Source organism: Panulirus ornatus, chromosome 48 (genome assembly GCF_036320965.1).
Source record: "Panulirus ornatus isolate Po-2019 chromosome 48, ASM3632096v1, whole genome shotgun sequence".
NCBI lineage: Eukaryota > Metazoa > Arthropoda > Malacostraca > Decapoda > Palinuridae > Panulirus > Panulirus ornatus.
The window spans coordinates 4863612-4886807 of record NC_092271.1 but is presented as its reverse complement, the minus strand read 5'-3'; the positions used below and the strand labels follow the sequence as shown (position 1 = coordinate 4886807).

Sequence of the window (23196 nt, the reverse complement as noted above, 5' to 3'; positions counted from 1 at the left end):
TAGAAGCAGTGGAAAGTTTTCATCGAGGATGTAAGGCAGGTGTACATATAGGAAGAGAGGAAAGCGATTGGTTCTCAGTGAATGTTGGTTTGCAGCAGGGGTGTGTGATGTCTCCATGGTTGTTTAATTTGCTTATGGATGGGAAGTGAGTCAGTTGTTGTTCGCTGATGATATAGCGCTGGTGGCTGATTTGTGTGAGAAACTGCAGAAGCTGGTGACTGAGTTTGGTAAAGTGTGTGAAAGAAGAAAGCTGAGAGTAAACGTGAATAAGATCAAGGTTATTAGGTACTAGGGTTGAGGGACAAGTCAGTTAGGAGTAAAGTCTGAATGGTGAAAAACTGGAGGAAGATAAGTGTTTTAGATATCTGGGAGTGGATTTGGCAGTGGATGGAACCATGGAAGTGGAAGGGAATCATAGGGTGGGGGAGGGGGTAAAAGTTCTGGGAGCGTTGAAGAATGTGTGGAAGTCAAGAACATTATCTTGGAAAGCAAAAATGAGTATGTTTGAAGGAATAGTGGTTCCAGCAATGTTATATGGTTGCGAGTCGTGAACTGTAGATAGAGTTGTGCGGAGGAGGGTGGATGTGCTGGAAATGAGATGTTTGAGGACAATATGTGGTGTTAGGTGGTTTGATCGAGTAAGTAATAATAAGGTAAGAGAGATGTACAGTAATAAAAAGAGTGTGGTTGAGAGAGCAGAAGAGGGTGTTTTGAAATGGTCTGGTCACATGGAGAGAATGAGTGAGGAAAGATTGACCAAGAGGATATATGTGTCAGAGGTGGAGGGAACAAGAGCTGGGAGACCAAATTGGAGGTGGAAAGATGGAGTGAAAAAGATTTTGAGTGATCGGGGCCTGAACATGCAGGAGGGTGAAAGGCGTGCAAGGAATAGAGTGAATTGGAACGATGTGGTATACTAGGGTCGGCGTGCTGTCAATGGATTGAACCAGGGTGTGTGAAGTGTCTGGGGTAAACCATGGAGAGTTCTGTGGGGCCTGGATGTGGAATGGGAGCTGTGGTTTTGGTGCATTATACATGACAGCTAGAGACTGAACGTGAACGAATGTGGCCTTTGTTGTCTTTTCCTAGAGCTGCCTCACGCATATGCAGGGGGAAAGGGTTTCCATTTCATGTGTGACGGAGTGGCGACGGGAATGTATAAAGGCAGACAGTGTGAATTATGTACATGTGTATATATATATATATGTCTGTGTGTGTATATATATGTATACGGTGAGATGTATAGGTATGTGTATGTGCGTGTGTAGACGTGTATGTATATACATGTGTATGTGGGTGGGTTGGGCCATTCTTTCATCTGTTTCCTTGCACTACCTCGCTAATGCGGGAGACAGCAGCAAAGTACAATAAAAAATAAATATATATATAAACACCCATACATGCACATATACATACATATACATATCAACATATATATACATATACATATCAACATATACATACATATACATACACATACACAGACATATACATATATATACATGTACATATATACACATGTATTTATTTTAGGGAGAATAAAAAGATGTTTTGGAAGGAGGTAAATAAAATGCCTAAGACAAGGGAACAAATGGGAACTTCAGTGAAGGGGGCTAATGGGGAGGTGATAACAAGTAGTGGTGATGTGAGAGGGAAATGGAGTGAGTATTTTGAAGGTTTGTTGAATGTGTTTGATGATAGAGTGGCAGATATAGGGTGTTTTGGTTGAGGTAGTGTGCAAAGTGAGAGGGTTAGGGAAAATGATTTGGTAAACAGAGAAGAGGTAGTAAAAGCTTTACAGAAGATGAAAGCCAGCAAGGCAGCGGGTTTTGATGGTATTTCAGTGGAATTTATTAACAAAGGGGGTGATTGTATTGTTGACTGGTTGGTAAGGTTATTTAATCTATGTATGACTCATGATGAGGTGCCTGAGGATTGGCAGAATGCTTGCATAGTGCCATTGTACAAAGGCAAAGGGGATAAGAGTGAGTGCTCAAATTACAGACGTATAAGTTTGTTGAGTATTCCTGGGAAATTATATGGGAGGATCGATTGAGAGGGTGAAGGCATGCACAGAGCATCAGATTGGGGTAGAGCAGTGTGGTTTCCTAAGTGGTAGAGGATGTGTGGATCAGGTGTTTGCTTTGAAAAATGTATGTGAGAAATACTTAGAAAAGCAAATGGATTTCTATGTAGCATTTATGGATCTGGAGAAGGCATATGATAGAGTTGATAGAGATGCTCTGTGGAAGGTATTAAGAATATATGGTGTGGGAGGCAAGTTGTTAGGAGCAGTGAAAAGTTTTTATCAAGGATGTAAGGCATGTGTACATGTAGGAAGAGAGGAAAGTGATTGGTTCTCAGTGAATGTATGTTTGCAGCAGGAATGTGTGATGTCTCCATGGTTGTTTAATTTGTTTATGGATGGGGTTGTTAGGGAGGTGAATGCAAGAGTTTTGGAAAGAGGGGATAAGTATGTAGTCTGTTGTGGATGAGAGAGCTTGGGAAGTGAGTCAGTTGTTGTTCGCTGATGATACAGTGCTGGTGGCTGATTCGTGTGAGAAACTGCAGAAGCTGGTGACTGAGTTTGGTAAAGTGTGTGAAAGCTTAGAGTAAATGTGAATAAGAGCAAGGTTATCAGGTACAGTAGGGTTGAGGGACAAGTCAATTGGGATGTAAGTTTGAATGAAGAGAAACTGGAGGAAGTGAAGTGCTTTAGATTTCTGGGAGTGGATTTGGCAGTGGATGGAACCATGGAAGCGGAAGTGAATCATAGGGTGGGGGAGGGGGCGAAAGTTCTGGGAGCATTGAAGAATGTGTGGAAGTCGAGAACATTATCTTGGAAAGCAAAAATGGGTATGTTTGAAGGAATAGTGGTTCCAACAATGTTATATGGTTGTGAGGCATGGGCTATAGATAGAGTTGTGCAGAGGATAGTGGATTTGCTGGAAATGAGATGTTTGAGGACAATATGTGGCGTTAGGTGGTTTGATCGAGTAAGTAATAATAGGGTACGAGAGATGTGTGGTAATAAAAAGAGTGTGATTGAGATAGCAGAAGAGGGTGTTTTGAAATGGTTTGGTCACATGGAGAGAATGAGTGAGGAAAGATTGACCAAGAGGATATATGTGTCAGAGGTGGAGGGAACGAGGAGAAGTGGGAAACCAAATTGGAGGTGGAAAGATGGAGTGAAAAAGATTTTGAGTGATCGGGGCCTGAACATGCAGGAGGGTGAAAGGCGTGCAAGGAATAGAGTGAATTGGAACAACGTGGTATACCAGGGTCGATGTGCTGTCAATGGATTGAACCAGGGCGAGTGAAGCGTCTGGGGTAAACCATGGAAAGTTCTGTGGGGCCTGGATGTGGAAAGAGAGCTGTGGTTTCGGTGCATTATTACATGACAGCTGGAGACTGAGTGTGAATGAATGTGGCCTTTGTTTTTTTTCCTAGCACTACCTTGCGCACATGAGGGGGGACGGTGTTGTTATTTCATGTGTGGTGGGGTGGCGATGGGAATGAATAAAGGGAGACAGTATGAACATGGGTATATATGTATATGACTGTGTGTGTATATATATGTTTATGTTGAGATGTATAGGTATGAATATTTGCATGTGTGGACAGGTATGTATATACATGTGTATGTGGGTGGGTTGGGCCATTCTTTAGTCTGTTTCCTTGTGCTACCTTGCTATCGCGGGAGACAGTGACAAAGCAAAATAAATAAATATATATGTACATATTCATACTTCCTTGCCTCTATCAATTCATGTCGCTACTTCGCCACACAGGAAATAGCATCACCACCCCCTGCATCAGCGAGGTAGTGCCAGGAAAACAGACAAAAAAGGCCTCATTCACTCACACTCAGTCTCCAGCTGTCATGTGTAATGCATCGAAACCACAGCTCCCTATCCACATCCAAGCCCCACAGAACTTTCCATGATTTACCCCAGATGCTTCACATGCCCTAGTTCAGTCCACTGACAGCACATTGATCCCAGTATACCACATCGTTCCAATTCACTCTATTCCTTGCATGCCTGTCACCCTCCTGTATGTTCAGGCCCCAATCACTTAAAATCTTTTTCACTCCATCCTTCCACCTCCAATTTGGTCTCCCGCTTCTATTTCTTGTTCCCTCCATCTCTGACACATATATTCTCTTTGTCAATCTTTCGTTACTCATTCTCTCCATATATCCAAGCCATTTCAAAGCACCCTCTTCTGCTCTCTCAACCACACTCTTTTTATCTTCACACATCTCTCTTACCCTTTCATTACTTACTTGATCAAACCACCTCACACCTTGTACAGTCCTCAAACATTTCATTTCTAACACATTCACCCTCCTCCATACAATCCTATCTATAGCACATGCCTCGAAACTATATAATATTGTTGGAACAACTATTCCTTCAAACATACCTATTTTTGCTCTCCAAGATAATGCTCTCTTCCCACACATTCTTCATCACTCCTAGAACTTTTGCCCCCTCTCCCACCCTATGGCTTACTTCTGCTTCCATGGTTCCATTTGCTGATAAATCCACTCCTAGATATCTATAACACTTCACTTCCTCCAATTTTTCTCCATTCAAACTTTCATCCCACCTAACTTGTCCCTCAACACTGTTCAACTTAATAACCTTGCTCTTATTCACATTTACTCTCAACTTTCTCTTTTCACACACTTTTCCAAACTCAGTCACTAACTTCTACAGTTTTTCACTTGAATCAGCCACCTCTGTGCTGTATCATCGGCGAACAAAAACAACTCACTTCCGAGGCCCTCTCATTCCGGTCCCCAACAGACTGCATACTTGCCCCTCTCTCCAAGACTCTTGCATTTACCTCCCTATCTACTCCATCCATAAACAAATTAAACAACCATGTGGACATCACACACCCCTGCACAGACTGACCTTCCCTGAGATCTAATCACTCTCCTCTTCCTACTCATCCAGATGCCTTACGCTCTTGATAAATGATTCTCACTGCTTCTAGCAGCTTACCTCCCACATCATATACTCTTAAGACCTTCCACAAAGCATCTCTATCAACTCTATCATATGTTTTCTCCAAATCCATAAATGCTACGTACAAATCTACACATCCTCTATCACTTCTGAAACCACACTGCTCTTCCCTAATCTGATGCTCTATACATGCCTTTACCCTCTCAATTAATACTCTCACATACAATTTTCCAAGAATGGTCAACAAACCTATGTCTCTATAATTTAAACACTCACCTTTATCCACTTTGCCTTTGTACAATGGCACTATACAAGCATTCCACCAATCCTCAGGCACTTCATCATGATCCATACATACACTGAATATCCTTACCAACCAATCAACAACATAGTCACTCCCCTTTCTTAATACATTCAACTGCAATTGCATCCAAACCCACTGCCTTGCTGGATTTCATCTTCTGCACGGCTTGCACTACCTCTTCTCTCTTAACCAATCCATTCTCCCTGACCCTCTCACTTTGCACACCACCCTAACCAAAACACCCTGCATCTGCCACTTTATCATCAAACACATTCAACAACTTTCAAAATACTCACTCCATCCCCTCCTCACTTCATCACTATCTGTTATCACTTCCCCGTGCCCCCTACAATGATGTTCCCATTTTTCTCTTGTCTTATGCACATTATTTACCTCCTTCCCAAACATCTTTTCATTCTCCCTAAAGTTTAATGACAATCTCTTACCCCAACTCTCATTTGCCCTCTTTTTAATCCTTGCACCATCCTCTTGACCTCCTGTCACTTTCTTTTATACATCTCTCAGTAATTTGCACTCATTCCTTATAAGTATTGTCCAAACGTCTCTAAATATATGCTGCCAAACAAAGGTACAACTTCAAAACAGGGTTTCATTCCTTTTGTACTTGAGTTCAGTTTGGTTTTCCTTTGAGCTTTGTTCTTATATTCTTCAGTCAGACTAAAACTAGGCTAAAGGTATTCCTAACTTAAAAATACATATCTAATATGTAATTCATGAAGTGGGTATACACCCAGTGGGATTAACTTAATCTATAGGGCAATTCCTGATCTCCTTAATCTATGTGGCAGTGCATGAGCAATTGGACAATGTTAGGTCAGTAAGTTGTGGCACAAGTCTTCGAAGCATACCAAAATCTTTGAATTTTATTTCTCTCTGCACATCGGTATGTCTTTACTGTTAATAACTGATCTGTGAGTCAACATATATATTATGATCCTGATAACTTAGAATATCTAAGGATCAGGAGTGTGACTTGACAGTATATTGACAAATGATAACAATGACAATGATAAGAAAATCAATTTGATATTCATTAATAAATAATTCAAAGACTGGGTGTCCTTAATTACGCTTTTACCCAAATTTGCTATAATCACTCTGTCCATGACCCATAAAAGGCTGTACCGAATCCAAGTTTACCTGCCCAAATAATACCAATTACAAAGACAATTTTTCTAAATTTTTCAATATATGATTATCAAATTCAGATTGTACTTATATCAAAATGCAAAAACAAGGTAGTCTTTCAATATTGTCTTTGACTGTTTTGTACCTATCATCCACAATGACAAGTAACCTGTCATTTCATCCACACTTAACGGTGCCTGTCATCTACACTGAACGGTATAAACTAAACGGTGCCTGTCATCTACACTGAACAATACCAGTCATCTAAGCAGAGCAGTACCTGTCATCTACACAGAACGGTACCTTTCATCTACACAGAAAAGTACTTGTTATCTATAGAGAACGGTACCTGTCATCAATACAGAACAGTACCTGTTCATCTACAGAGAATGGTACCCATCATCTACACAGAACGGTACCAGTCACCTACACAGAACTGTGCCTGTCATCTACACAGAACAGTACTTGTCATACACACAACGGTGCCTGTCATCTACACAGAACAGTACTTGTCATACACACAACGGTGCCTGTCATCTACACAGAACAGTACTTGTCATACACACAGAACGGTACCTGTCATCTACACAGAATGGCACCTGTCATCTACACAGAACCGTACCTGTCATACACACAGAACTGTGCCTGTCATCTACACAGAACAGTGCCTGTCATCTTCACAGAACGGTGCCTATCATCTACACAGAACGGTACCTGTCATCTACACAGAATGGTACCTTTCATCTACACAGAACAGTACTTGTCATACACACAGAACGGTACCTGTCATCAATAGAGAACAGTACCTGTCATCTACACAGAACGGTACCTGTCATCTACACAGAACGGTACCTGTCATCTACACAGAACAGTACTTGTCATACAAACAAGCGTACCTGTCATCTACACAGAACGGTACCACTCATCTACACAGAACAGTGCCTGTCATCTACAAAGAACAGTACTTGTCATACACAGAGAATGGTACCTGTCATACACACAGAATGGTAACTGTCATACACACAGAATGGTACCTGTCATCTACACAGATCAGTACCTGTCATACACACAAAACAGTACCTGTCATACACACACAACGGTACCTGTCACACACACAGAACGGTACCTGTCATACACACAGAACAGTACCTGTCATACACACAGAACAGTACCTGTCATACGCACAGAACGATACCTGTCATACAAACAGAACAATACCTGTCATACACACAGAAAGGTACCTGTCATACACACAGAACGGTACCTATCATACACACAAAACGGTACCTGTCATACACACAAAACGATACCTGTCATACACACAGAACAGTACCTGTCATACATACAAAACGGTATCTGTCATCTACACAGATCAGTACCTGTCATACACACAGAACGATATCTGTCATACACACAGAACAGTACCTGTCATACACACAGAACGGTACCTGTCATACACACAGAACGGTAACTGTCATACACACAGAATGGTACCTGTCGTACAAACAGAAGGGTACCTGTCATACACAAAGAACTGTACCTGTCATACACACAGAACGGTACCTGTCATACACACAGAACGGTACCTGTCATACGCACAGAACGATATCTGTTATACAAACAGAACGATACCTGTCATACACACAGAACGGTACCTGTCATACTCACAGAACGATACCTGTTATACACAGAACGGTACCTGTCATACACACAGAACGATACCTGTCATACACACAGAACGATACCTGTCATACACACAGAACGGTACCTGTCATGCACACAGAACAGTACCTGTCATACAGAACAGTACCTGTCATACACACAGAACAGTACCTGTCATACACACAGAACGGTACCTGTCATACACACAGAACGGTACATGTCATACACAGAAAACAATACCTGTCATACACACAGAACGGTGCCTGCCATACACACAGAATGGTACCTGTCATACACACAGAACGATACCTGTCATACACACAAAACAGTACCTGTCATACACACAAAACGGTACCTGTCAAACACACAGAACGATATCTGTCATACACACAGAACGGTACCTGTCATACACACAGAACGGTACCTGTCATACACAAAGAACGATACCTGTTATACACACAGAACGGTACCTGTCATACACACAGAACGGTACCTGGCATACACACAGAACGGTACCTGTCATACACACAGAACGGTACCTGTCATACACACAGAACGGTACCTGGCATACACACAGAACAGTACCTGTCATACACACAGAACGGTACCTGTCATACACAAAGAACAGTACCTGTCATACACACAGAACGGTACCTGTCTTACACACAGAACGCTACCTGTCATACACACAGAACGGTACCAGTCATACACAGAGAACTGTACCTGTCATGCACACAGAACGGTACCTGTCATACACACAGAACGGTACCTGTCATACACACAGAACAGTACCTGTCATACACACAGAACGGTACCTGTCATACACATAGAACAGTACCTGTCATACACACAGAACGGTGCCTGTCATACACACAGAACGGTACCTGGCATACACACAGAACGGTACCTGTCATACACACAGAACGGTACCTGTCATACACACAGAACGGTACCTGTCATACACACAGAACAGTACCTGTCATACACACAGAACAGTACCTGTCATACACACAGAACGGTACCTGTCACACACACAAAACGGTACCTGTCATACACACAGAACGATACCTGTCTTACACACAAAACAGTACCTATCATACAAAACGGTGCCTGTCATACATACAGAACGATACCTGTCATTCACACAGAACAGTACCTGTCATACACACAGAACGGCACCTATCATACACACAGAACGGTACCTGTCTTACACACAGAACAGTACCTGTCATACACACAGAACGGTACCTGTCTTACACACAGAACAGTACCTGTCATACACACAGAACGGTACCTGTCATACACACAGAACAGTACCTGTCATACACACAGAACAGTACCTGTCATACACACAGAACGGTACCTGTCACACACACAAAACGGTACCTGTCATACACACAGAACGATACCTGTCTTACACACAAAACAGTACCTATCATACACACAGAACGGTACCTGTCATACACACAGAACGGTACCTGTCTTACACACAGAACAGTACCTGTCATACACACAGAACAGTACCTGTCATACACACAGAACGATATCTGTTATACAAACAGAACGATACCTGTCATTCACACAGAACAGTACCTGTCTTACACACAGAACAGTACCTGTCATACACACAGAACAGTACCTGGCATACACACAGAACAGTACCTGTCATACACACAGAACGGTACCTATCATACACACAGAACGGTACCTATCATACACACAGAACGGTGCCTGTCATACACACGGAACGGTACCTATCATACACACAGAACGGTACCTATCATACACACAGAACGGTACCTATCATACACACAGAACAGTACCTGTCATACACACAGAACAGTACCTGTCATACACACAGAACAGTACCTGTCATACACACAGAACAGTACCTGTCATACACAATGTATTACCACAAGCGTGCTCTTGTTGCCATGGCTACGGGGACGCTACTGGCCCCGGACCCACGTGATGTTTGTTGATATATCCACACAAATGGCCATGTTATCTTACGTATTTTCCAGCAATATATGGCTTAGGATATTTTCTTACTGGTCGTTAAAGCAAGATACTAATCTTGCTGAAGTTTCTGTGTAGAACATTAATACAAAATTATCATTCTACGATAATAACCACACCATCAAATTGATCAGCTGTTCAGTAATCCAAGCTATACCTATTCCAGGGCTAGTCGAAAAAAGTGAAAAACAGATCAATGAAGAACAATACCACATTTAGAGATAAGCTTTAAACAGCTGGAAATGATGCATCTGCCCAACCTAACTTACGTATCTCAATACACATTTCTTCAAGTGATTGCTTCAGACAGAATATAGTTCTATTTAGTACTTTGTGTCCTGTCCTCGCTGATATTGAAATATATACTTTACCATATCAGACTCACGCTCCCACACTTACATAGAACTACGTTTCCACGGATATTCGTTGATTTCCATATCAAGATGGCTAGGTTGCTATAGTTACATCCTTGAAACATGCATATAGATATCTTGAAATAATGTTTTATCAGTACCTGCAAATTCCTTTAGAATGACTTGGCATCTCAAATAAAATTGATGACGTAATCATTAAGTCATAGTATGAGCAGACGTCATGGATACTATTAGCCAATGAGAGGCTGAGATCCTTTTGCTGCATAGGAAAATGAGTGACCACATGTAAACACAGTCGAGTTGAGACATGCAAGGACGGTCTTTCAGGCCGATAGCTCATGTATTTTATAAATTCATCCAATACCGAAATTATTCACCACAGCTTCTGAGGACATACGATATGTCGGCCCTGAAAGTGCTTGTGACTCATGAGAATGGAACAGAGACGGTGGGATTGTCGTTTAGATACAAGGACGAAGCTTTAAAGATTGACAGGATTTTCAACTTTGAGAGGTCAACTGGAGAAGATTTAAGTAATATTCTGGCCAGAATTGGTGGGAATATTCAGAAAGCCCTTAAAAAGAAGAAAAAGAAAAATGAGACTGACATAGAAGGAATTGATGTGAAAATGATCGAAGAGAACGAGACAATTGTTAAGGATGATTTATCGTGTTACGAGACCTTTGTTACTTTAGCCAATAAGCATAAATTGGTTATAGGAGACAGTCGGTATGAAATTGATTTAAACCCGCCAATTGTAAAGAATATAGACCTGCCGAAGAACATAATGGCAGGTTTTCCAGTTTACCCGAACAAGCTGGAGGTTAGGTTTGCAGAAAAGAAACAGTGTCTCTTCAAGTGGTACAAGAGCGATAAAAAGTTTGAAAATGAAAAGGATTCTCGTGCACAACTTAGCAAAATCAATTGGATTGAATTTGGATATGGCCGGGAATGTAAGACTACAAGTGAAGATGTTGGAAGGCTACTAAAGGTGAAATTGTGTCTTACACAAGTTTGATGTTATTATGTTTTATTATAACATTTTTATTCCTGGGTAGGGCAGAAAGAATTCTGCCTCTGTATTCCCTGTGTGTTGTAATAGGTGATTAAAGGGGGCAGGAGTGGAGGGCTGTAAACCTTTTACTCCTTGTATTTCAGTTTCTATAAGACAGAACATAAAGAAGCCAGGCAGGGAGTACTCAACCTCCTCAGAGGCTCAAGCAGGAGTGCCTAAATATGTGTGGATGTAACCAAGATGAGAAAAAAGGAGAGATAGGTAGTATGTTTGAGGAAAGGAACCTGGATGTATTGGCTCTGAGTGAAACGAAGCTCAAGGGTCTTGGGAGTAAAGTCAGGGGTTAGTGAGAGGACAAGAGCAAGGGAAGGAGTAGCACTACTCCTGAAACAGGAGTGATGGGAGTATGTGATAGAGTGTAAGAAAGTAAACTCTAGATTGATATGGGTAAAACTGAAAGTTGATGGAGAGATGGGTGATTATTGGTGCATATGCACTTGGGCTTGAGAAGAAAGATCATGAGAGTAAGTGTTTTGGGAGCAGCTGAGTGAGTGTGTTAGTGGTTTTGATGCACGAGAACGGGTTATAGTGATGGGTGATTTGAATGCAGAGGTGAGGAATGTGCCAGTGGAGGTAGTATAATTGAGGAACATGGGGCATTTGATGAACTGGTGATTTGGAATATTTAGTTTTAAAGGTATTGGGAAAATAAAAAAATTGTACTGGAAGGAAGTAAAAAAGGAAAGAGGTGAAAGTCAGAATGGAAATGTTACTGTGAGAATTAAGGAAGGGGAGTTGCTTAATCAAAAGGAGGAAATAAACAAGATTTTTTAATCTTTTTCACTTCCTCCTTTTGAAGAACTGATGAATATGGAAGATGAGACAACAGTTGTTACATGCATGGGTATGGAGGAGGGAAGAAAGAGGATACAAGTGCAGGGGTCTATTGCAAAAAGGGAGGTAAGAAGGGCAGTAATAAGGCTGAAGTGGATGAGAGTATGACTGAAATGCTGAAGTATGGAGGAGAAAGTGTGATAGAGTGGATTCATCTTATATGTAATTTAGCTTGAAAATGGAAGATTGTGCCTTAGGATTGGGTGAAATCTATTATTGTTCCTTTATTCAAAGGAAAAGGTGCTAAGGATGTAAGTAGCAATTATAGGCAAATTGATATGTCAAGTGTTAAGTAATTGGCATGTTAAAGAAAGAATTTTGGATGTAGATATGCTGAAAGGGGTAGATGTTGGGTTGTCTGATCAATAGCTTGTGTATGTGTTGGTGAAGATTTGTGGAGGTTTTAGGAAAGTGATGAAAGTAGCTGAGCATAGAAAAGAGACATATGTAAAGAAATACCTGGTGAGATAGAGTGTAGGATGGCAGAAGGTTAAGAGTAAATGAAGCAATGGGAGTAGATGAGGAATAGGAGGTATTTAGGGAAGCAGTGCAGGCTTGTGCAAGGGAAATACATTATTTTGGAAGGAGATTGATGATGTGCAAAAAAACAGGAAAACATATGGGAACATCTGTAAAGAGGGCAAAAGGGGATGAGATAACAGGTAATGATGAAGTGAGGAGGAAATCGAGTGAATATTTTGAAGGACTGTTGAATGTGTTTGATGACATGACAAATGAATGGTGTTTTGGTTGGGATGGTATGCAAAGTGAGAGTCATGGAGAATGGTTTGGTAAACAGAGAATAGGGAGTAAAAGCCTTTTGTATGATGAAATAAGGAAGGTGACTAGATTGGATGGTATTGCTGTTGAATTTATCAAGAAAAGTTACTTGTTGTTGATTGCTTAGTAAGGACTTTCAATGTATGCATGGATCATGGTGAGGTGCTTAAGGATTGGAATGCATGTATAGTTCCATTGTACAAAGGTAATGGCAACAGAGATGAGTGTTCAAACTACAAAGGTATAAAGTTGGCTGTACCTGGTAAGTTGTGTGGAAGTGTATGCAATTGAGAGGGTGATGACTTGTATAGAGTATCAGACGGGAGGTGCAGTGTGATTTCAGAGGTGGTAGAGTATATATGGACCAGTTGTTTGTTTGAAGTATGTGTGTGAGAAATACTTAGAGAAATGGATGGATCTGTACGTGGCATTTATGGATCTAGAGAAAGCATATAATTGGGTTGTTTCCTCAGGAAGGTCTTAGGTATACAAGTTATATATACAAGAAAGGATAGTGAATAGTTCTAGGTGAAGGTTGGTAAGTAGCAGGGGTGTGTTGTCACCATGATTGTTTTATTTGTTTATGGATGGCGTAGTGAGGAAGTAAATGTGAGTCTTGGAGAGAAGGGAGGGTATGCAGTCTTTAGGGGATGATAGGGCTTAGTAAATTAGTAGGTAGTAGTTACTAGGCATACTACCTATCTGGGTATCAGAAGGGTTTGTGACGTATGCTTAGTGAGCCAGCGCTTTAGTGGTTGTCAAGTTGCACTCCCCTGACTTTGGTAGCTGTCTTTTCTTTCTGCCTCACTAATGTGTGGACTACTAGCATTTTGTCCTCAACATACAATCTCTCCTTGTCCTATGTAACTCTTGACAACACATGACTCATGCAGCTCATTCTTTATTCTAGGTTTTCCTGCAGTGCTCAGTATGTGCTAGCCCTGCCTTTTGGCAAAATGGCAGGAGCAGTAGATTATTAGGTAGGATTATTAGGTAGAACCATTAGGTAGAAGTAAGAAGGTACATTAGCTAAAAGTCATCAGTAGGAACATTAGGTAGGAGTCTCACCAAACACTGCACTAGACTTGCCCTCTGCCAGTGGCCTGTTAAGAGTGAGGCACTAAAGGCTAAGAAGCAGCAATCGAGTTCCTTAGTTAGGGAGACTGTTGCTTTGGCCATCCCTTTGAGGGAATCGCAGTTGAAACAGGCATCAGAGATATAGATGGAAGTGAGTCAGTTGTTATTTGTTGGTGATACTGCTCCGGTGGAAGATCTGAGTTAGAAACTGCAGAAGTCAATGTCTGAGTTTAAAAGAGTGTGTGAAAGGAGGAAGTTTAGAATAGATGTGAATAAAACAAGGTTATTAGGTTTAGCAGGGTTAAGGGATAGTTTAGATGGGGCATGATTTTGAATGGACAAAAATTTTAGGAAGTAGTGCTTTAGATACATGGGAGTGGAGATGGCAGTGAATGGTTCTTAAGAAGTGGAAGTAAGTCATAGGGTGGGTGAGGGGGTGAAGGTTTTGATATGGGTGAAGAATGTGTGGAAAGAGATCGTTATCTGGAAGGGCAAAAATGGGTGTTTGAAGGTATAATAGTCCCAGTAACATTATTTGGATGCAAGGCATGGGCTGTTGACAAGGCTGTTTGGAGAAGGGTGGATTTGCTGGAAATGAAATGTTTGAGGACAGTATGTGGTGTGAGGTGGTTTGTTTGAGTAATGAAAGGGTAAGAGAGAGGTGTGTTATCAAGAAGAATGTGGTTGAGAGAGCTAAGGAGGATGTGCTGAAATGGTTTAGACATAGGGAGAGAATGAGCGAGGAAAGGTTGACACAGAGGGTATATGTTTCATAAGGGGAATTGAGAGACCAAATTGAATATAGAAGGATGAAGTGAAAAAGATTTTGAGTTTCTGGGGCCTAAAAATGCAGGAGGGTGAAAGGCATGTTTAGGATAGAGTGAATTGGAATAATGTAAACAAGGGTCTAGATGCTGTCAATGGACTGAAGTAGGGCATGTGAAGCATTTGGGGTAGTCCATGGAAAGGTCTGTGGGGCCTGGATGTGGATAGGGAACTGTGGTTTTGGAGCATTACACATGATGGCTAGAGAATGGATGTGAGTGGTTGTTACCTTTCTTTGTCTGTTCCTGGCCATACCTCGCTGATGCAGGAAATGGTAATCAAGTATGAAAAAAGGAAATTATTTTCATAAATGACTAGGGTAGCTGTCTTTTCTTTTTGCCTCATTAATGTATGGACTATTGGCTTTTTGTCCTCAACATACAATCTCTCCTTGTCATATGTAACACTTGACAGCACATGACTCACACAGCTCATTCATTATTCTAGGTTTTCAGCTAGAGACTGAGCATGAGCAAATGTGGCCTTTGTTGTCTTTTCCTAGCGCTACCTCGTACACATGCGGGGGAGGGGGTTGTCATTTCAAGTGTGGCGGTGTGGTGACGGGAATGAATAAGGGCAGACAGTTTGAATGATGTACATGCGTATAAATGTATATGTCTGTTTATATATATGTACACGTTGAGATGTATAGGTATGTATATGTGTGTGTGTGGACGTGTATGTTTATACATGTGTATGTGGGTGGGTTGGGCCATTCTTTCGTCTGTTTCCTTGTGCTACCTCGCTAACACGGGAGACAGTGACAGTATAATAAAATGATAATAAACCACTAGGGTAAATGTACCATATACAAATGTTCTATGGTAGGATTAGGTAGATATTCCTGATACCAATACAAAAAGATCTCATTTTCTGAAAAGGTGGATTAAGGTGTGTAGTGTCTCATTACATGACTGGGTAATTTTGCTTTACCACAACTCTGCCACTGTAACAGTTATGAACATAGGAATTTTACATTAGTGGAGGTGTGGGTAATTTACCAATTAGGTCTGCATTGCTATTATCTTTGTATAATTAGTGGTTTTGTTCAGCAGTGTTAGTGTAGTAATTTGAGATTTCAGCAGCAGTTTCGGATCATAATTCGGAGTATAATGTTTTATGGAACAATATTAGGTAAGGTGGTGATGGATAGGACATGTATATCAGCAAAAGTATAGGAGTAGTTAACTTAACGTAAAAGTTGGTAATACACTTGCAAAATGTCTAGAGACCCTATAGAATCCTCATCTTCATAGCCAAAATGATAATTAGTATGCTGCTGGTGATCACATGGCCTCTCAGCTGTTTCATTTGTTGACATCTGTCATTATATTCACAGTGTTCTGTCATGAATATGATGTAGGTTTTAACTTGATTATTGAACATCAAGATAATTCTTACCTTCTAACTGTTAGGGAAGTTAAGATGTTTTCATGGGTTTCTTTGACTTTTTTACAAGAGTGCTGCCTTACCTTTTTTTTTTTTTTTTTTTTTTTATACTTTGTCGCTGTCTCCCGCGTTTGCGAGGTAGCGCAAGGAAACAGACGAAAGAAATGGCCCAACCCCCCCCCCCCATACACATGTACATACACACGTCCACACACGCAAATATACATACCTACACAGCTTTCCATGGTTTACCCCAGACGCTTCACATGCCTTGCTTCAATCCACTGACAGCACGTCAACCCCTGTATACCACATGACTCCAATTCACTCTATTTCTTGCCCTCCTTTCACCCTCCTGCATGTTCAGGCCCCGATCATACAAAATCTTTTTCACTCCATCTTTCCACCTCCAATTTGGTCTCCCTCTTCTCCTCGTTCCCTCCACCTCCGACACATATATCCTCTTGGTCAATCTCTCCTCACTCATTCTCTCCATGTGCCCAAACCATTTCAAAACACCCTCTTCTGCTCTCTCAACCACGCTCTTTTTATTTCCACACATCTCTCTTACCCTTACGTTACTTACTCGATCAAACCACCTCACACCACACATTGTCCTCAAACATCTCATTTCCAGCACATCCATCCTCCTGCGCACATCTCTATCCATAGCCCACGCCTCGCAACCATACAACATTGTTGGAACCACTATTCCCTCAAACATACCCATTTTTGCTTTCCGAGATAGTGTTCTCGACTTCCACACATTTTTCAAGGCTCCCAAAATTTTCGCCCCCTCCCCCACCCTATGATCCACTTCCGCTTCCATGGTTCCATCCGCTGACAGATCCACTCCCAGATATCTAAAACACTTCACTTCCTCCAGTTTTTCTCCATTCAAACTCACCTCCCAATTGACTTGACCCTCACCCCTACTGTACCTAATAACCTTGCTCTTATTCACATTTACTCTCAACTTTCTTCTTCCACACACTTTACCAAACTCAGTCACCAGCTTCTGCAGTTTCTCACATGAATCAGCCACCAGCGCTGTATCATCAGCGAACAACAACTGACTCACTTCCCAAGCTCTCTCATCCCCAACAGACTTCATACTTGCCCCTCTTTCCAGGACTCTTGCATTTACCTCCCTTACAACCCCATCCATAAACAAATTAAACAACCATGGAGACATCACACACCCCTGCCGCAAACCTACATTCACTGAGAACCAATCACTTTCCTCTCTTCCTACACGTACACATGCCTTACATCCTCGATAAAAACTTTTCACTGCTTCTAACAACTTGCCTCCCACACCATATATTCTTAATACCTTCCACAGAGCATCTCTATCAACTCTATCATATGCCTTCTCCAGATCCATAAATGCTACATACAAATCCATTTGCTTTTCTAAGTATTTCTCACATACATTCTTCAAAGCAAACACCTGATCCACACATCCTCTACCACTTCTGAAACCACACTGCTCTTCCCCAATCTGATGCTCTGTACATGCCTTCACCCTCTCAATCAATACCCTCCCATATAATTTACCAGGAATACTCAACAAACTTATACCTCTGTAATTTGAGCACTCACTCTTATCCCCTTTGCCTTTGTACAATGGCACTATGCACGCATTCCGCCAATCCTCAGGCACCTCACCATGAGTCATACATACATTAAATAACCTTACCAACCAGTCAACAATACAGTCACCCCCTTTCTTAATAAATTCCACTGCAATACCATCCAAACCTGCTGCCTTGCCGGCTTTCATCTTCCGCAAAGCTTTTACTACCTCTTCTCTGTTTACCAAATCATTTTCCCTAACCCTCTCACTTTGCACACCACCTCGACCAAAACACCCTATATCTGCCACTCTGTCATCAGACACATTCAACAAACCTTCAAAATACTCATTCCATCTCCTTCTCACATCACCGCTACTTGTTATCACCTCCCCATTTACGCCCTTCACTGAAGTTCCCATTTGCTCCCTTGTCTTACGCACCCTATTTACCTCCTTCCAGAACATCTTTTTATTTTCCCTAAAATTTACTGATAGTCTCTCACCCCAACTCTCATTTGCCCTTTTTTTCACCTCTTGCACCTTTCTCTTGACCTCCTGTCTCTTTCTTTTATACTTCTCCCACTCAATTGCATTTTTTCCCTGCAAAAATCGTCCAAATGCCTCTCTCTTCTCTTTCACTAATACTCTTACTTCTTCATCCCACCACTCACTACCCTTTCTAAACAGCCCACCTCCCACTCTTCTCATGCCACAAGCATCTTTTGCTGCCTTACCTACTTTTATTAATTAACTGCATATTTTCCTTAATATTCAACCATCACCTTATTTGATATCACTCAGTAAAATACAGTGCACAGAACCATGCTGTTCAACTGTCATTGTTTCTTCTAAACACTACATTAATACTGCAGAACAAAATCATTCAGAATCCAAAACAAACAGTGACTCAGAGCTAAAATCGAGTCGTACCATGTAATGTTTAGAATATATAATAAGAGACATAATTCACTTTTTGGTATAAGGCAATTGCCGATTGGGAGGTAAAAGTCCAATTTAGCTCTGCATCACTGTTAACTTTGGAAACTGAGTGATTTCATGTAGTGTTAAAGAGAGTAGAGTTAGAGAGGAGGAGCTTGATTTTGAGCTTTATATCTTATTCTACTTAATATGGAATACAGATGATCCCTGACTTATGATGGTTCAACTTATGATTTTGCAACTTTACAATGGTGCGATTCTGTGAAGTTAGATACAGCAGTAATTGTGAAGGTCATGAAAATCAAGGAATATGTTAGGTTTACTCCTTAGCAGCTGTGATTTTTTTTCTGAATTTTCAGTATTCTAGTCTAAATATACCAGACAAACCATGATTGAACATAATTCCAACTACACTATGCCCTCCTTTAAAAAAGGCTCTTTGAACCAAAATTCACCCCTCACAAAAAAAAACGTATTTTAATACCAAATTTTTCATGGCATGATAAAGATTCACAGTTATGCAGAAATTCAACTCTAAGATTAAGAATTGCATCTGCTGCCCTGGCCCTTAACCTCAGGTTGTGGGAAATCCCCTTGTGGGGAAATCCAGGAGCTTATAAAATGATCTTTCCACAGTCGTTTTAAGTCATCCCTTAACACTTACATCTCTTTTTTTTTTAGTTTAGCTTGTTCACCAAATAAAAGAAGAGGGAAAGTTTTACATATTTTTACCCATAATTGGTCTTTCTTTCAAACTATTCACCGTTTCCCACGTTAGTGAGGTAGCATTAAGAATAGAGGACTGGGCTTTTGAGGGAATATACTCACCTGGCCCCCTTCTCTGTTCCTTTTGGAAAAAAAAAGAAAAAAAAAACGAGAGGGGAGGATTTCCAGCCCCCCACTCCCTCCCCTTTTAGTTGCCTTCTACGACACGCAGGGAATACGTGGGAAGAATTCTTTCTCCCCTATCCCCATAATTGATAAATGAAATATTATTTTCAGATGATGCAGCCTGCATGCCCTGATGAATTGCGGGTAAAATAAAGACTACACGGGCCAATCTAAAGGTTCCTGTCACAAAAATTTGTAACAGATATTGAACTTACAAATACTTTCATATGCAAGAGTAGCACTGTGTAGTGGCTGGAATGTGAAACACCTCATGTAATTTGTTTTGTGAATTTAGTGAAAATATAAGTGTACACTATGTGATGACTTCTGTGGACCATTAACAAAGTTATGAATTGTTTGCCCACTAATCACTATGTCTAGTAATTACTGAGTCCATAGTTAGCAGAAAAAGCTGCAGTGAGAAACAAATGCTGCAAAACCATTGCACTGAATGATAAGCTTGAGGTTTTTCTTTGGTTTGATGCCAGTGAAAGGCTTAGTGAAATGCCAAAAGTCATGGACCATGCTTTCTCTAATGTAGCAACACTTTAAAGTTTATTGTGAATAGAGATAGACAGTAATGAAGATATATTTGGCTTAAAAGTAAAAGATGCGCCACAGCTCTAGCCCTTACACTCACTATCTATCTATCTATATCTCTGACGCCCATTCCAATTGGAACTTTCTCAGAGGGGTGGCCACGGCAATAGAGTCTTCATAACTAGTGAACTCCAGTGCCACTGCTTATCCTTGGGTGCCTCACCTTTAACAGGCCACTGGCAGAGGGCAACTTTAGAACAGTGTTTGGTAGTCATTGGCTGCTTACCGACTGCTACCTACCTCACACTCACACAGTGGGAAAATCTGAGCACATAAAAAATTATTTTTACTCAGTCATTTTCAGCCATCCCAAGACACTTATTCTTTTTTATTGTCACATAGTCATTTGATTAGCTAATTGATAGAACAAGGAAAAAACTTGCATATTTGTACCAGTGATTGATTATTATTTTTTTTATTTTACTTTGTCGCTGTCTCCCGTGTTTGCGAGGTAGCGCAAGGAAACAGACGAAAGAAATGGCCCAACCCCCCCCCATACACATGTATATACATACGTCCACACACGCAAATATACATACCTACACAGCTTTCCATGGTTTACCCCAGACGCTTCACATGCCTTGATTCAATCCACTGACAGCACGTCAACCCCGGTATACCACATCGCTCCAATTCACTCTATTCCTTGCCCTCCTTTCACCCTCCTGCATGTTCAGGCCCCGATCACACAAAATCTTTTTCACTCCATCTTTCCACCTCCAATTTGGTCTCCCTCTTCTCCTCGTTCCCTCCACCTCCGACACATATATCCTCTTGGTCAATCTTTCCTCACTCATTCTCTCCATGTGCCCAAACCACTTCAAAACACCCTCTTCTACTCTCTCAACCACGCTCTTTTTATTTCCACACATCTCTCTTACCCTTACGTTACTCACTCGATCAAACCACCTCACACGACACATTGTCCTCAAACATCTCATTTCCAGCACATCCATCCTCCTGCGCACAACTCTATCCATAGCCCACGCCTCGCAACCATACAACATTGTTGGAACCACTATTCCTTCAAACATACCCATTTTTGCTTTCCGAGATAATGTTCTCAACTTCCACACATTCTTCAAGGCCCCCAGAATTTTCGCCCCCTCCCCCACCCTATGATCCACTTCCGCTTCCATGGTTCCATCCGCTGCCAGATCCACTCCCAGATATCTAAAACACTTCACTTCCTCCAGTTTTTCTCCATTCAAACTCACCTCCCAATTGACTTGACCCTCAACCCTACTGTACCTAATAACCTTGCTCTTATTCACATTTACTCTTAACTTTCTTCTTCCACACACTTTACCAGACTCAGTCACCAGCTTCTGCAGTTTCTCACATGAATCAGCCACCAGCGCTGTATCATCAGCGAACAACAACTGACTGATTGATAGATGAAATATTAATTCCAGATGACGCAATCTGCTTGATCCAGTGAATTACAGGTGAAATAAAGACCACATGGGCAGATCAAGAGGTTGCTGTATACTCAGAACAGGAAAAGTTTATATTTACAGTTGATATATTTTTCTTCACGTGTCGTAGAAGGCAACTAAAGGGGACGGGAGTGGGGGGCTAGAAACCATCCCCACCTTGTATTTTAAATTTCCAAAAGGGGAAACAGAAGAAGGAGTCACATGGGGAGTGCTCATTCTCCTCGAAGGCTCAGACTGGGGTGTCTAAATGTGTGTGGATGGAACCAAGATGAGAAAAAAGGAGAGATAGGTTGTATGTTTAAGGAAAGGAACCTGGATGTTTTGGCTCTGTGTGAAACGAAGCTCAAGGGTAAAGGTGAAGAGTGGTTTGGGAATGTCTTGGGAGTAAAGTCAGGGGTTAGTGAGAGGACGAGAGCAAGGGAAGGAGTAGCACTACTCCTGAAACAGGAATTGTGGGAGTATGTGATAGAGTGTAAGAAAGTAAACTCTAGATTGATATGGGTAAAACTGAAAGTGGATCGAGAGAGATGGATGATTATTGGTGAATATGCACCTGGGCATGAGAAGAAAGATCATGAGAGGCAAGTGTTTTAGGAGCAGCTGAGTAAGTGTGTTAGTAGTTTTGATGCACGAGACAGTGTTATAGTGATGGGTGATTTGAATGCAAAGATGAGTAATGTAGCAGTTGAGGGAATAATTGGTGTACATGGGGTGTTCAGTGTTGTAAATGGAAATGGTAAAGAGCTTGTAGATTTATGTGCTGAAAAAGGACTGATGATTGGGAATACCTTGTTTAAAAAGAGAGATATATATAAGTATACATATGTAAGTAGGAGAGATGGCCAGAGAGCGTTATTGGATTATGTATTAATTGATAGGCATGCAAACGAGAGGCTTTTGGATGTTAATGTGCTGAGAGGTGGAACTGGAGGGATGTCTGATCATTATCTTGTGGAGGCGAAAGTGAAGATTTGTATAGATTTTCAGAAAAGAAGAGAGAATGCTGGGGTGATGAGAGTAAGTGAGCTTGGGAAGGAGACTTGTGTAAGGAAGTACCAGGAGAGACTGAGTACAGAATGGAAAAAGGTGAGAACAAAGGATGTAAGGGGAGTGGGGGAGGAATGGGATGTATTTAGGGAAGCAGTGATGGTTTGTACAAAAGATGCTTGTGGCATGAGAAGCATGGGAGGTGGGCAGATTAGAAAGGGTAGCGAGTGGTGGGATGAAGAAGTAAGATTATTAGTGAAAGAGAAGAGAGTGGCATTTGGACAATTTTTGCAG

The 23196-nt window shown here is 41.3% G+C and overlaps 2 protein-coding genes across 2 annotated transcripts in view; one reads left to right on the top strand and one right to left on the bottom strand.

Annotated features, from left to right (window-relative positions):
- The window catches only part of LOC139763962 (EF-hand domain-containing protein 1-like), a 121965-nt gene extending 111692 nt beyond the window's left edge, over positions 1 to 10273 (bottom strand). Inside the window, exon 1 of the mRNA XM_071690443.1 lies at positions 9987 to 10273. The gene's annotated coding sequence lies outside the window, so the exon portion shown is untranslated. The remainder of the gene's footprint in view (positions 1 to 9986) is intronic.
- Positions 10274 to 10755: 482 nt separating this feature from the next.
- The window catches only part of LOC139764052 (2',5'-phosphodiesterase 12), a 213006-nt gene continuing 200565 nt past the window's right edge, over positions 10756 to 23196 (top strand). The window contains exon 1 of the mRNA XM_071690508.1: positions 10756 to 11478. Within this exon, the coding sequence (XP_071546609.1) occupies positions 10795 to 11478 (684 nt within the window). The 5' untranslated portion in view covers positions 10756 to 10794. The remainder of the gene's footprint in view (positions 11479 to 23196) is intronic.